Raw genomic sequence first — 16,326 nt, 5'->3', positions numbered from 1 at the left:
ATTTATTTACGTTTAAAAATTTATTAAATAGGGTTATAAATGGCGTAAAATAAAGTAAAATTTAATTTAATTGAATTAACCAATAAAAATTATTTACGTACAGTCAAGATTTTCATGATAATTTTAATGATTACATATTAAATAGAAGGGTTCTAGTAAATATTTGTATAAATAAATAATTTCTATATTCTAACGAGTTGTTTACAATTTACACTAAATAAATCATTAAAGTTTTTTTTTACTTTACAAAAATCAATCCTTCACCACGTGTTATAAATCCCTATGAATAACTAACATGTGTAAGTTACTAATATTTATGTTTTCTTTATTTTTAATTTTCTTAGTAGTTTTTTTACTTTATTTCCGAGTTTTGGTATACGAAACCTAAAAATTTGTTTAGTTCCAAGAGTTTTCTCGTGAGTGAAGTCTCTCGCTTTATCGATTTCTAATTTTTTTGATGATATAATATTATTAGATGCTTCTTGAAATGAATTAGTATAATTATTCGGAATTGCCAAATGTATGCTAGAATCGCTAAAACTTGTATTGGTATTTTTATTACATTGAACTTCTTTCGATAATTATCCTCCTCAAAATTGTCACTTATTTTATTTTTTTGTGACATAATTTCTTCCAGTTTCGTAACGACTTGTTGAGCAGTTGGACGTTCGTTTGGTTTTTGATCCCAACACGCTGAAAATAATTTTTTTTTTTTCGAAGTTATTCCAAAAATTTATACTACATTAAAAAAAAAAATATTCAGAATTACAGTAATTTATAATTACCAGTATAAAGTTCAATATATTCACTAGGTGTATTCTTAACAATTGTTTCTCGATGACCATCCATAATGTGTTTTACCAACCACATATCATAATGTGGATCGTTATTTTTCGTATTCTTAAATGGAGGCTTTCCACTTGATATCTCCCAAAGTATTACACCAAGACTATATACATCACTTTTTTTATTAAATTTATAATTTTTTTGTTCATCAAATTTATTTGGGTCGATGTAAGGAATAACCCCGAATATTTTTGAACCAGATTTTGATATTTCCTCAATTCTTTTGGATAATCCAAAATCACCTAATTTAATTTTATTTTGATGAACAAAGATATTATTGGAATTCTATTATAAAAGAAAAATGCTTGGTTAGGATAATATTATAATATAAATATAAAATAATATATAGACTATACTCAATTACCAAGTCACAATGTAGAATTTCTTCATTATGTAAACATTCCAAGGCTTTCGAAATTTGATAAGCAAATTGATATTTATTATCCCATATGAGAGTACTGAAATTAAGTTTCAAATAGTTTCTAAGAGAACCTCCATCGGCATATTCCATTACAATCATGAATTTTTTATTTTTTGAAAGAGTGTAATTATCTAGTAATTAACAATATTAACGATAAATAAGTCATCATTAATAAGGGCAATGACATATATTAGTTAATATTTTAAGGGGTGGTGGGAATAAAAAGAAAATCTTAAGTTACACATAATATAAACCATGTGAAATGGTTGTGATTGGTCATAAACCTTACCTGGGGTGTAAACGTTCTATGAAAATAATATTTGCTAATATATGTCACTGTCCTAATGAAAATTCAATTTTATTTTTACCATTTTCACAAGTAATTCCAAGAAATCGTATGATATTTTCATGAAAATCGACTTTACGTTGTAAGTAGATCTGAAAAGGTAATTAATTTCTTAAATTACCATCCTTAGCAATAATCAAACAAGAACAATTATACTTTACCTCATTGATGATTTCCTTAACGGCCATATCATATTTAAATTCTTTCAAAGCAAAAACATCTCCCGTATTTTTCCATTTCGCTCGGAATACTTTACCAAATCCGCCATAACCAATAATTTTAATATTCTCAAATTGATCAAATTTAAAAAGTTTTATATATTCCTTTTTAATTGCTTCATCAAGCCAATTAATCCACTCACTTTCACTGTGATAATTTAATCGTTCCATATTTTTATGTGGCACTGATATACTATAAAAATTATATCACCGTAATATAATAATAAATTAGAGGAAGAAAGGTAAAAGAAAATAATAAAAAGAAAAAATAAATAAATAAAATTAAACACGCAGTCACGTACCTTTTTTGATTTTTTTTTATGTCAATTTTTCCTTTATATAAAATTTGGAGGGATTGGGAACACAGAAAAATGTCAAACGAAACACGAAGCAACGGTTTCCGTATTGCAATAAATTATTATTAGTCCGTCACTAATTTATGCAAACATGTTTTATGCAAACATTGCACGAAACGACGAAACGTCCTGTTGAAAGGTAATTGCTAATTATGAATATGATCTGCTCATCTGGATCACGTGTTAAGACTTAAGACATTAAAATTTTAGCCCACAATTTTTAATTACGGGTAAAATTACAAGTAAAATTTATCAATACATCTAAATTATTTTTATGCGTCTTCATTTATAATTTCCGTGGTATAAATGAGAGGTACGAACTTATGGCATCATAAATATTCTCACAATCACATGATATTAAATAATGTTAATTCATCGATTATCACACAAAATTATTTCACAAATTGATGTAGTTATTTAAAAAACTTCGGGGGACAAGTTCCCAAAGAAGTCTACAAATGATTTCGAATTTCAGTTGTTCGGTGTAACATATTTTATTAATATACATCTGATTGATAATTTTTTTTTCAGAAAATGTTTTTAATAAGTTTTTTTTTTTTAAGAGAATAAATTTTTTTACAAAAATGTACATCAAATCGTGAATAAAGACGACATTAAAGCAATATGTAAAGGATGCATACTAGCTATAAAAGGCCTTACTTAGGAAGCTCTAAGAAAAATACAGTTCCTAGTATTGGAAAACATTTATTTGAATGTAAGAATTTAAAATTATTTATCCAGATAAAATTGATTATGTAAAGAAAATATTGAAGCAATAAAACAAAGAACAATAATTTGAAAAAATAATCAGAAAATAATCAATGTAAGAAATTTTTAGTTTTATTTATTCTTGATTTAATTAACTAATTATTATGATTAATGTTAATTTAATTCAAAATCTACGAGATCGATATTAATATATCCTGGAACTTTACCATAAAACACTTCTTTTTATATATGCCAACATGATACTTTATTTTAATAAAAGCGTTAAGGTTACATAATGAAAGCGATCATATAATCAATATTTACGCTTGTACACGATTTTACTATGTGGCTGCTTGTGTGATGATGATCGGGATTGAAGTATTGAGCCAATAAAAACGATATCAACGAAAAATATGATTGGCCAACTTAAAAAAATTTTTTTTTTTTTTATTTGAATAAAATGAATAAAAGAATTCTTTAGAAACAAAATTTTTGAGTCATATAAATTATATAGTTAAGATAAGGAATATAAACAATGACATTTATTTATTATTTTTTTTTTAGTTATTAATTACGATTATTTTTTAAATTTTAAACATTTAATGCGTTCTTATTTAGCAAAAGGTCAAAGTCTAAAGGAAGTTTCGTAATAACATTGTAAGGATCTTTATTTAGAAATAATAATGTTTAAATGATAATTGATGTGCCCTTATTTAAAAGGAAGTAATTCAAAAAAGTCATGATAATGAATAACCTCATTTAGAAATAAATTCAAAGGTGTCTTGTAATTACTTCTTATTTTGGAGTGATTCAAATACTGCTGGCTGAAACCACAAAAATATTTAAGTAACTTCTATTTTATAAAAAATTTATGACGTATTTTGTACTTGAAAATAATAATAATAATAAAAATACTTGATATTTGTAATAAATGAAAAACTTTTATTCTGCAATTATGAATTCAAACAATTTAAATGAAGATTTTTATCAAACCGCTATTAATTATTATGGAATTAAAGAAATACTTGAAAATTTTGGTAATGAAAAAGAACGAATAGGTCAAGGTTCTTGCATAGTTTATAAAACAAAATGTGAATCCCTTGGAGGAATTTTAATAGCGATTAAAGAAGTAAATATAACTTCAGATGATTGTAAAAATCGCACTATAAAAACTTTTGTTAATGAGGTATATAAAGTGTTTCTTTACTTGAATCATAAAAAAAAAATAAAATAAAATAAAAATTTAAAATTTAACAAATTTTTTAGTTGAAAATTTATAATCGTATTGATAATGGAAGAATTATTCAATTTTATGGCATAAGCCGAAGTAAGTTAGCATTAAATTTATTCTTTGGCTATTGTAATTTTGTACAAGTTGCGTTTCTAATATTATATAAATTATTACAGACGTTAAAGAAAGATTATATTATTTAGTATTAGAATATGCAAATCAAGGAAATTTACGTGAATATATCAATGTTAAAAACTGTAATGAAAACGGTTTTGAATGGACGGAAAGGGTATTCCTCGCAACTCAAATTGCGGAAGGGCTTTGTTATCTTCATGATGAATTAAATATTGCACATCGTGACTTGGTAATAATTTTTTGCTAACATGTCGTTATCAGTTATGTATTTGATATTTATACAAATGTATTTACGTATTTTATAAATATTTAGCATACGAAAAATATTCTTATTAATGATGGTAACATTAAGATATCGGATTTTGGATTATCTAAAAATTTAGAAAGTACAATGTCATCTGGTAATAAGTTTTTTGGAATTATTCCATTTATTGATCCGCATAAATTAAATAATAGGAATGTTCCATTAGATAAAAGATCTGATATTTATAGTTTAGGAATGGTACTATGGGAAATTTCAAGTTGTCGTAAGCCTTTTCCTCTATATAAAGAGGAGTGGCGTTTATATCTTGATATTTGTCATGATTTAAAGAAGAATTAATTAAAGGAACTCCAATTGATTATATGAAGATTTACACTAATTGCTGGCAATCAGAACCAGATTTTAGACCTTTAATCAGTCAAATTCTTTTACAGTTGCAATCCATGTCTCTTGAACCAATTTTTGAAGGGGATGATGATAAAAATTCAATTTACTTATTACCACCTTCTGATACCTCAAAAAATTTTATTTCTGGTATTATTATGATAATTTTTTTAATTTTTTCTATTTATTCATTTATTTATTTAAATTAATTAATTATTATTTTTATTTTTTTAGGATATTCTCCTTCCCTGTCTTCTCTGGCTATTTCTGAGAACTTAGCAAGCTCATTTTTATCAACAAATACAATATGCAAAAAATGTGAAATACAATTCAAGAATTATCATTGGTGTCGTGAGTGTGAAGCTCAAGTGTTCCATGAAAATTTTCCTAATTGGACATGTGGAGATAAAGATCTTGATAAACTTATTCAAGATTCTCAATTAAACGCAACAAACCATAATGATTATTTTGAGTGGATTGATTATAATCAATTTACAAATATAAAACGTATTGTACAAGGTTCATATTGTGAAATTTATACTGCAACTTGGTTAGATGGAATAAGAGAAGTATGGGATACTGAGTTTCAACAATGGGTGAGAACAAAAGATGCTCAAATAATTTTACGAAAATTCAGATTCGATTCGACAATTAATAATCTAAGATTACATTTAGATATTAAAAATACCATACGTTGTTATGGATTCACACAAGATCTGGAAACTAAATCTTATCACATGGTATTAAAATATGCAGATGGCGGAAATTTACGTCAATATATTCGGAAAAAATTTCCATGTAGAGGTTGGTTTAAAAAATTGTCAATATTAAAAAAAATTATAGAAGGTCTTCATAACATTCATAAGGCAAATTATATACATCGTGATTTATATCCAGGAAATATATTAATTCTGAAAGAACATAATAATTTAGAAGTATATATTTCTGAATTAGATTCATGTGCTAATTTAAATTCTGAACCAGTACAACAATTGTATGGTAATTTATCATATATTGCTCCTGAAGTTATAGTAGAAAATGGAAACTTAACCTCTATTAAATCAGACATTTATAGTATTGGTATTATAATGTGGGAATTGGTATCAGGAGATGAACCATATTCCGATTATGAAATTGATAATGAAGATGAGTTGATTCTTGATATAATTAATGGTGTACGTCCAAATAATGTAATTGGAACTCCAAAATGTTATCATGAATTGATGCAAAAATGTTTAGATGCTGATCCAGAAAAACGACCTACCACTCTAAACTTACTTGAAGAGCTTCACGCATTTACTACAGCTCCGTTTAAAAAGCATCAGTTTGAAGCTGCTGATCGTCGAGTACGTGGTCAACCTCTTGGAACCAGGCCTAGTCAATTAACTAAGGATAATGTCAAAATAGTTGTAGAATCAATTAATGTTGCGGAAGCTTATGCTGGAACAACTAGTTTTAGGTTTACTAATAGGTCTCTTCAGTTCGACTTTAGCTTACCTAAGCCAAAAAATGCTATTGAAAAAAGCTTATATTTTAATGGCGAAGGGTTATTAGATGAATGACAATCATTAAACAATTGGATTTATAAAAATATTTACATATTTAATATTTATTATATAAATAATTATTTATATTTAAAATTTAATAAGTATATTAATTATATTACACTTAAATTAGCCAATAAAAATAATAATCATCGGAATTCGGGATTTTTTTTTTTTTTCACGAACCTAATTTTTGCATTGCAAATTGCAATTAATTTTACACAATAAGAATATCGCATTATAGTTAAAGATTTTTTTTTTGAAAATAATAAATCTTAAAAACTTCCTTCCTGATATGTATGCTATTTGAATGAATCAAGCTCAATATAAAATAAATTTCTCTAGTTTCTATTATGCAGAAGAAATATCGTTATTAATTTTTAAATACAATTTGAGAATTGATTCAAAATTCTCACAAAAATTACCTAAATTGGTTTTGTTCTTACTCATTGTCCGTCGTTCCATGATAATCTCTAATCAAATTGCTATGATATAAATAAAATATAATCGTTATTTTTATTAACAATATGACACACTCAACTTCTTGAGACTAGACTATCCGAAACAATTAGTGTTGTAGAAGTTTAAGCAATTTATAGATTTACTAAAAAATCTTTCATTTCATTCTGAACCAAAAACGCAACTGCTAAAAGCTTACATTTTAATGAGATTTATTGAACAAAAAATAAATGACCAAAAATATCATATTAAATAACGCAGAGTAAATATTATAAAAATTTTTTTTTCCGGGTAAAATTCTATATTTATAATTTTCAACCAAGTATAAATAATTACAATTATATAATCATTTTCTTTTACTTCAGAAAGAGATACCCGATTAAGAAACCGCACTTGTTGATTTTTCTTAAAAGAATATATATTTAAAATATTTATTTAATATGAAATTTTTCTTAATGTAATGTAATAAATTTGAAATTCTACAATAACACGAAGTAAAATTAGCAAACTAGTAACAGTAAAATCAATAAATTACTCAATAATTTCATATATGAATATTCAAATAATTTTCAGATGCACGTGATCTTGAAAAAAAGATGGGAAATCATTTAGACACTGTTTTTTTTTGTAACATAGATTATATGAATTATTTATCTTATCAGTCGGTGTGATATGATAATATCCAATAGAAGCATCAAATCTGTAAAGATAATCGGCATAAATTTGCATTATATTGTGGGAACTGAGCTTATCTGTGGAAACTTTAATTTATTTTTCAATTAACTTTAATTTATTTTCAATTATAATTAATGAAACAGGTATCAAGCTGATATGGAATTAAAGAATACTCTATAAAGAACCGAGTGAGGAGAAAAAAAAATGGGATTTGGCGCGTTTGATAAAATTTATAAGACAAAATGTGATTCCATAGGAAACGTAGCAATAGATGTTGAAGTCCGATGTGGGAATTGGCATCAGGAGATGAACCATATTCTGATTATGAAATTGACGAGGAGGATAAGTTGATTCGTGATATAATTAATGGAGTACGCCAAATTGTATAATTGAAATTTGATAATGATCAGAAAATACACGATCAAATTACTTCAATCCTCATGAAATGGTTGATGGAAGATTATATGATTTTACTAGCTTAATTTGATTACCCTATAAAAAATTTTATCCGTCATTTCTGTAAAAACTCCGTAAAAATGAGCCATTCACAGAAAATGCAAATGATTCGATAAATTCCGTGATATAAGGTTGCTAATTTTATTTCGTGTTATTGTAGAATTTCAAATTTATTACATTACGTTAAGAAAAATTTTATACTAAATAAATATTAAACTAAGAATTTATATTCTTTTATGAAAAATTAACAAGTGCGATTTCTTCATCGGGCGTCTCTTTCTCGTAAAAGAAAATGATTATAGGAATTTTACCTGGAAAATAAAATTTTCATAATATTTTTTTTACTTGCGTTATTAAGTATATTTTAGTCATTCAATGAACCTCATTAAAATGTAAGCCTTTAGCAGCAGCGTTTTTGGACGTGTTTTATATTCCGTCTTTTTTTCCGTAAAAGGCTCATATTTCCGGAATTAATAACCTAATAACAGTAAAGCCATAAAAAAAAAATTACTCAATAATTCCATATATGAATATTCAAATAATTTTCGGCGCACAAGATTTTGAAAAAAAAGAAATTCTGAATAACTAAAATTCTTTAGGAAACTAACATGAGATTATTTGTTCTCTTGCCTCTTTCGCAATTCTTTTTAAGCAAACAATTTGGTTTTTTTGTAACGTAGGTTGAGTCATTTAAAAAATCTTAACAGTCGGTGTGACATGGATAATATCCAATAGAAAAATTGTTATAAATTTTTAATTAATTGGATCTTTATCTAGGCGTAAAAATGTAAGTTTTGATGTTTCATGTCATTCAAATAAGAAAGATAATGAAGGGCCTAATTTAGAAATAATTCAATGATAAATGAAGCATCATATCAGTAAAGGAAATAAAGAAAATAATCGGCGTAAATTTACATATATATATTGTAAGAATTGAGCTTATCTATAGAAACTTAAATTTTATTCTTTAATTATGATTAATGAAAATTGGTATCAAACTGCTATTAAAGAATATGGAATTAAAGAAATACTTTATAAAGAACTGAGTGAGAAGAAAAAAGAAAAAGGATCTGGCGCGTTTGGTAGAGTTTATAAGACTAAATGTGATTCCATAGGAACCGTAGCAATTAAGAAAATAACTATAGATGCTGAAGTTGAGGTTATACGTTTTATTAAAGAGGTATTTAAAATTAAAATAATATCCAAATTTATTTTATGTTACTTAAAACTAAATACGATTTATAAATTTTACTAGCTAAAACTTCATAGTCAAATAAAACACGAAAGAATAATTCAATTCCATGGAATAAGCCGAGGTAATCATTACAATACTGTTTCAAATTTGTAACTTTTTTTTCAATATTCATAAATTATAAAATATATTCTGTAAAATATAAAGATGAGCATAAAGGGCATTATCTCGTACTGGAATATGCAAAACAAGGAGATTTACGTGAATTCATCGAAAAATTTGGAAAAGGTGAATTTAAGTGGGAAGAAAGAAAACGTCTCGCAATTCAAATCGCAGAAGGACTTCGTTATCTTCATAATGAAAAGAACATCATACACCGTGATCTGGTAATAATCTTTAAATATGAGGAATGGAATGTTTAAAGACATCTGAACTAATGTAATATACTTTCTCTATATATTTTAGCATACCAAAAATATACTTATAAACGAAGGAAATATTAAGATATCAGATTTTGGATTATCCAAGAATTTAAATGGCACAATGTCATCTACTAATAATGGTGTCTTTGGAATGGTACCATTTATTGATCCGCAAAAATTAAATCAAACAAAATATGTATTGAATAAAAAGTCTGATATTTATAGTTTAGGAATGGTATTATGGGAAATTTCAAGTTGTCGTGAGCCTTTTCCTGGAGAAACTATAATCTTGGATTTGTCTCTTAAGATTTGTCAAGGTTTAAAAGAAAAATCTGTCAAAGGAACTCCAATGGAATACAAGCAGATTTATACAAGTTGTTGGGAAATAGAACCAAATTCTAGACCTTTAATCGAAGAAGTTCTTTCACAATTGAAATCCATGTCACTTGAACCAGTTTTTGAAGGAGATGATGAATATACATCATGTTCCCCATCACCATCTCCTGGTACATCAGGTATTATTATAATTTTATTGAAAATGGGAATAGTGTTTTATTAGCCATTTAAATTAGTTTTATTATTTTTTTTTTAGGGTGTATCTTACCTGATGATCTAATCATACAAACAAATAGTGTAATCTGCAAAAGATGTGATTCAAAATTCACAGATCAAAATTGGTGTAATAGTTGTGAATCTCAAAGATTTCAAGAAGATTTTTCTAATTGGACGAGCGAAAACCAAAGTCTCGATGAACTCATTCAATATTCCCAACTTAGTGCAACAAAAAATAATACGTATTTTGAATGGATTAAATTTAATCAATTTAAAGATATAAAAGTTATAAAAGATATAGAAGATGGATTTTTTACTGCAACTTGGTTAGATGGAAGTAGAGAATTATGGGACGACAGATCTCAACAATGGGAGAGAAAGGGACCAGTTAAAATAATTTTACGAAGACTTAGATGTCTAAATATTAATAAACTAAAATTATATTTAGAATTGGAAAATATTATCATTTATTGTTATGGATTTACCGGATTTACTCAAGTTTCAAGCACTAAATCTAAATCCACTAAATCTTATTATTTGATGGTATTGAAATACGCAAATGTTGTGAAATTACGAAAATATATTCAAAATAAATTTCCATTTAGTTGGTTTGAAAGATTGTCAATCTTAAAAAAAATTGTAGAACTTCTTCATAACATTCATAAGACAAACTATGTACATTGTAATTTTCACTCGGGAAGTATATTACTTCAAAAAGATGATTTGAATCATGAGCTAGAAATATATGTTTCTGATTTGGATTTTTGTGTCTATAGTGGAGAATTTTATAAAACTGATGAGGCAAATAAAAATAATAGACATATTTCTCCTGAGATTTTGAAAGGAGAAAAAGTTTCTATCAAATCAGATATTTACAGTCTTGGTGTTTTAATGCGGGAATTAGTATCGAGGAACGATCCGCAACGCTATTACGAACTGATGCAAAAATGTTTAGATGATGATCCGGAAAGACGACCCGACACTAAGGATTTACTTGAAGAACTTCATACATTTACGGTGTCTAGAAATAGTCAATTTGAAGCTGCTGATAGTAGAGGTATTTCACCACCACAAACAAATCCATCATTAGTCAACCGTTCCTTTCAGAAGATGTACCATTTTATCAACAGCCTCTCTTTCCCCTACTCCCTCCATTTAATCGGCAGCATTTCCCTCCCTTCCCTCTCCCTTCCTCCCCTTTCCCTCCATTTTATGAACAACCTCTCCCTCCCTCACCTCTCTCACAACCTCTCTCTCCCTCACCTTTCCCTCAATTTTACCAACCTCACGATGAAAATGAAAATGATACTTATGATTTCGATAATTTTGATAATTTTTTTAATTTATAATTACGGCAACATTCTTAAAATTAATTTGATTTTAATCCTTCAAAATAAACGTGAAGTATAGTTTTATTAGTAGATACTATATAATTATGCTAATTTTATCAAATACTACTATACTCAATACTCAATAGTATGTTGATGAAAAAATTAATTATTATAGTATTTCAATATTTGTCAATTTGTAAAGAGTTTACTTAATCAAATTCAATCCTAGCGAATAATTAATAAATCATCGTTCTTTAATTACGGAGCGTATGATAGCGAAGGACACGCATAGGTCATGTGACCAGTTATGATAACCAACAATTTATTTTAAACTGTTTTAATTGGGTGGGGTTCATATTCAAAAATTCGAGAGGTGTAACTCTACAAAAAATATAGAGTTTTTGTAGTTCGTTGGTTTGCTAAATCACACTTTACTTAACTCAGCTGGTACAGTATATAGACCGTATTGTAAAAGGAATTATCGAATTAATATTCATTTTTATTTGCAATCTTTACATGTATTATAATTTAAAGTATAAAAAATAAATTTAATGTATATATTATTATTTATTTAATTATTTATTTAATAAATTATTGCCTTGTTAACAAATTATATTTTTTGACAAATTTCGAATTTAGTTTTTTCGACCGGAGTAGGACATGTTTATTTATTCCAAGGTTGGGAAGTAGATTGAACAACTTGGGTAATTGGCTGTTCACTAATTTACAAATTATTTAGTTATCGTTCTATTCAATTTTCTATTTTTTTTCTTCAGCTAGCTCCTTTTTGCAATTGTGAAATCTGCTCTTTGGCTTCTTTTCACTCGTAGTTTCCTCTTTGATTTTTTTTATTAATTTCTCATTAGCCTTTCTCAACTCTTGCATATCATAAAAATCAGTACAGTAACTATCATTGAAAAACTTTGTTTGTGATAAGGTCTTAAACTTGAAAACAATTGATTGACTTTTGCTTCTTTCGGTACGGTTCAGAACGATTAATAATAATAGATTTTAAATTGCTTGGTAAATATTCTAGACCACTATCAATGTCTGTTTCATAGATATCTAATTTTACTAAATTTTTCAAATTTCTTAAAGGCTTCAAACTTCCTTGAAAACGATAATACCTCTTTGAATATTATCCTTATTGCTTATGCCCAAATATAAATATCTTAGATTAGTAAATGGTTCTAAATTCCAAGTCTTGGCAAGAAAAATTGTTATCGGATATTAACAAAATTCTTAATCTGTTGAGGTCAGTTTAATTGAGTTAATAAGTTACCATTACAAAATAATATTCTCAATTTTGCTGTTGCATGGTGATTGATTTATATCATTCGTAAAAAAAGATGTACATTTATTTTGTTTGTGTTGTAATACAATTTTTGATTGTCGATTTTGTTGATATAATCTATTAAAAATTGTTATTTTTCTTTTGTAAGTGCATTACATTAATTATACCTATATTAAAAAAAATATGCCATTATTTGCCTCCTTTTAAATTTTTTAAACGAATCAGAGGCAGGAGAAAAATTATTTTTGGATTTTTATTTTTATATTTTTAATTTTTATTTTTGATTGTTCATCATAATTCATAAAATATGTTTAAAAGAGATATTAATGATGATGAATTAGTCTTCTAATTCAACATCGTCATCTAAAGTATAAGTGAGTTTAGATGCGGCATCTTGAAGAATAGTAGTGTTTTGTTGAACTTGTTTGTTCGAGGCTTCAAGTTTCTTTTCGAATTCTTCAATACCCAAATCATTATCTAAAGAGCTCGTTTCCATATGAAGTCTCTTAGCGTTATCATTAATAACTACTGCCTTATTAATCACATTACCAGACGTCGATTGTTTCGTATTAATATTTTTAGTTTGTTTTTTTGGCGTTAAACTATTATTGAGAGCGTTAATCGGATCTTTCAAACATAATAGTTCGTTGTACATATCTTTTTCATGCTTAGGATTATTATGATTATGTTTATATTGCTTATTGTTGTTAATATTTCGTCTATTCCATTGTCGAAAATTTCGTTGATTGTTGGATTGTTTACCGTTTTCCACGCCATCTGCATAAGATAATAATTGATGTTGTTTGGTATTATCATTTTCTTCAGAATTTTCTTAAATCTTTTTAATGCCTCCTTCTGTTTATATATTTTGGTCTTTCAAATTGTAGTTGGTCACAATCAGCCGTGCCCAGAATAACAATTTACCCTTATATCTAAAATCAGTACACATCGTGTTTGTAAATCATCATCGTTCAAAAAATAAGTATAAACATATTTGAGAGGTTTATTAGTATTATTAGGGTTTCTAGGAATAAAACAAATCCTAGTTAATAATTTTTTGAATATCATGTGTTTTTGTATTGAATGGCCTCCTCCGATAATATCAATGGACTAATAAATTAAATATATGTATAGTCTCCGTAGGATTTACTACTATTTGATCAATTTTGTGATCATCGTATTGAGTGAGATATACTAAAAATTGACTTTTACAGTATATTAAGTTTCCTATTAAAATTGATGTATTTTAAACTTCCATAAATCGAAACCCTTCCCATTATTTACATTGTACATTTCTGCAGGAACATTCCAAACAATCATCTCTTTATTATCGTTATTAATTTTTTTTTTAAATACAACTTGAGAATTGATTCTAAATTCTTACAAAAATTACCTAAATTGGTTTTGTTCTTACCCGTTGTCCGTTGTTCCGCGATCTCTAACCAAGTTACTACATTATGAAACGCTCAACCTCTTGAGACTAGACCTATCCGAAGCAACTAGTGTTGTAGAAGTTTAAGTAATTTATAGATTTACTAACAAATCTCTCAGTTAAATCTGAACCAAAAACGCCACAAGATTTATTGAACAAAAATAAATGACTAAAATATGATATTAAATAACGCAAAGTAAAAATTATGAAATATTCTTTAATTTTCAACCAAGTATAAATAATTACAATTATATAATCATTTTCTTTTACTTTAGAAAAGAGACTGTACTTGTTAATTTTCTTAAAAGAATATTTTAATATTTATTTAGTATGAATTTTTCTTAATGTAATGTAATAAATTTGAAATTCTAATAACACGAAGTAAAATTAGCAAACTAGTAACAGTTAAATCATAAAAACAAATTTCTCAATAATTTATAAATGTATATTCAAATAATTTCAGGCGCACGAGATTTTGAAAAAGAAATTCTGAATAACTAAAATTCTTTGGGAAACCATTCAGACAATATTAAAATGAGATTATTTATCTTTCACAATTCTTTTTAAGCAATTTGTATTTTTTTTGTAACGTAGATTGTGTGAGTTACCTTCAAAAAAATCTTATCAGTCGGACGGTGTGACAAGTATTACTTATCTCCTGGCTAATTAGGAATAAGTAAAATTTTACTAGGATTGGATAAATGATCGGCCGAAGGCTGATCATGTTCCGATTCTAAGTAAAATTTTACTATTCCAATTAGCCAGGAGATAATTGATTTATCCCCTGCCATTTACACAATAGTAAGTGTTTTATAGTATATCGTGAGTTTAATATAGTTTATTTTATTGTTGTATCTTATTTTTCTTTCGCTTGGTTTTTTTTTTCATTTTAAAAGATTTTAAAAAATAATTGAATTTTAAAAAGCTTCGGAACTATTACTAATACACTTGAAAAATAATATTGAGATTACAAATAAATTAAAAGAAAGTTTTTCTCATTTGGAAAATGCAAATCTTTCCAAATTACTCAAATTTTCAAATCAGTCCATTATAGTATAATCAATAGTTAATTTTTACCGCAAAATTTCCTAGAAACGGATAAATAAATACATATAAAATTTGCTATCCAGTAGGTATAACTACATTTGCATAATCGTGTAAATGGTGCCGATCAGGGGATAACTGATAATATCCAATAGAAAAATTGCTTTAAAAATTTTAATTAATTGAATCTTCATCCATTTTAAAAAGTTAAAATTCTATAAATGTAGAAATGGTAGGAATATTAATGCAATAACGCCATAGTGTAAGTAAACTCATTCAAAAGAATATTAAAATAAGAAAAAAATTTGTAATGTTTCACGATAATGAAGGCCTAATTTAGAAATAATTCAATGATAAATGAAGCATCAAATCTGTAAAGAAACTTTAATTTATTCTTCAATTATAATTAATGAAACTGGTATCAAACTGATATGGAATTAGTAAAGAAATACTTTATAAAGAACTGAGTGAGGAGAAAAAAAAACAGGATTTGGCGCGTTTGATAAAATTTATAAGACAAAATAGGAACCGTAGCAATTAAGAAAATAACTATAGATGTTGAAATTCGATGTGGGACTTGGCATCAGGAGATGAACCATATTCTGATTATGAAATTGATGAAGAGGATAAGTTGATTTCGTGATATAATTAACGGAGTACGCCAAATTGTATAATTGGAATTTCGGAATACTATCGTGGCCCGCGATATACGGTAGATACAATAACGGATAATAAATCATTGGTTGATTCATAAGTTAATGTAGTATACAACTAAAGTACTAAACCACTTTATGATAAAGAAATTCCCAGTAATTTCAAATTTTACTACTGCATTTTGATTAATCACATTGTTTGATCTATAGATATGCTGAAATTTAAATTTTTTACCTCACGTGACCTAAAATATTCATCACCGGCATCACACCCACTGCGTTTTCATCGTTGGCTGAAAAAATTGTGATATAATTTTTTCGGAAGTTTTTGAAGTTTTTGGCAAAGTCGGAAATATTCGGTACAC

General features: G+C 26.6%; 4 protein-coding genes across 4 annotated transcripts; 2 read left to right on the top strand and 2 right to left on the bottom strand.

Moving 5' to 3' along the window:
- Positions 1-352: 352 nt before the first annotated feature.
- Positions 353-2,002, bottom strand: OCT59_020684 (uncharacterized protein; the record flags this gene model as incomplete). The annotated part of the gene is made up of 6 exons (XM_066149338.1): positions 353-445; positions 563-693; positions 786-1,131; positions 1,211-1,398; positions 1,636-1,705; positions 1,775-2,002. 6 exons carry the CDS (start codon positions 2,000-2,002, stop codon positions 353-355), a joined length of 1,056 nt encoding a protein of 351 aa, XP_065990251.1.
- Positions 2,003-3,850: 1,848 nt separating this feature from the next.
- OCT59_020683 (uncharacterized protein) lies at positions 3,851-6,469 on the top strand (the record flags this gene model as incomplete). The annotated part of the gene is made up of 8 exons (XM_066149337.1): positions 3,851-4,081; positions 4,162-4,222; positions 4,303-4,490; positions 4,575-4,782; positions 4,854-5,057; positions 5,142-5,258; positions 5,463-5,711; positions 6,015-6,469. 8 exons carry the CDS (start codon positions 3,851-3,853, stop codon positions 6,467-6,469), a joined length of 1,713 nt encoding a protein of 570 aa, XP_065990250.1.
- Positions 6,470-9,014: 2,545 nt separating this feature from the next.
- Positions 9,015-11,556, top strand: OCT59_020682 (uncharacterized protein; the record flags this gene model as incomplete). Its single annotated transcript, XM_066149336.1, has 6 exons — positions 9,015-9,221; positions 9,297-9,357; positions 9,441-9,619; positions 9,699-10,170; positions 10,248-11,264; positions 11,315-11,556. 6 exons carry the CDS (start codon positions 9,015-9,017, stop codon positions 11,554-11,556), a joined length of 2,178 nt encoding a protein of 725 aa, XP_065990249.1.
- A 1,613-nt stretch (positions 11,557-13,169) lies between these two features.
- Positions 13,170-13,781, bottom strand: OCT59_020681 (uncharacterized protein; the record flags this gene model as incomplete). Its single annotated transcript, XM_066149335.1, has 2 exons — positions 13,170-13,609; positions 13,757-13,781. The coding sequence occupies 2 exons, from the start codon at positions 13,779-13,781 to the stop codon at positions 13,170-13,172; spliced, it is 465 nt and encodes a 154-aa protein (XP_065990248.1).
- Between the last annotated feature and the right edge of the window lie 2,545 nt (positions 13,782-16,326).

This window comes from Rhizophagus irregularis, chromosome 3 (assembly GCF_026210795.1).
Source record: "Rhizophagus irregularis chromosome 3, complete sequence".
Classification (NCBI taxonomy): Eukaryota; Fungi; Glomeromycota; class Glomeromycetes; order Glomerales; family Glomeraceae; genus Rhizophagus; species Rhizophagus irregularis.
The sequence above is the reverse complement of the archived record's forward strand: the minus strand, read 5'-3'. Positions and strand labels throughout refer to the sequence as shown.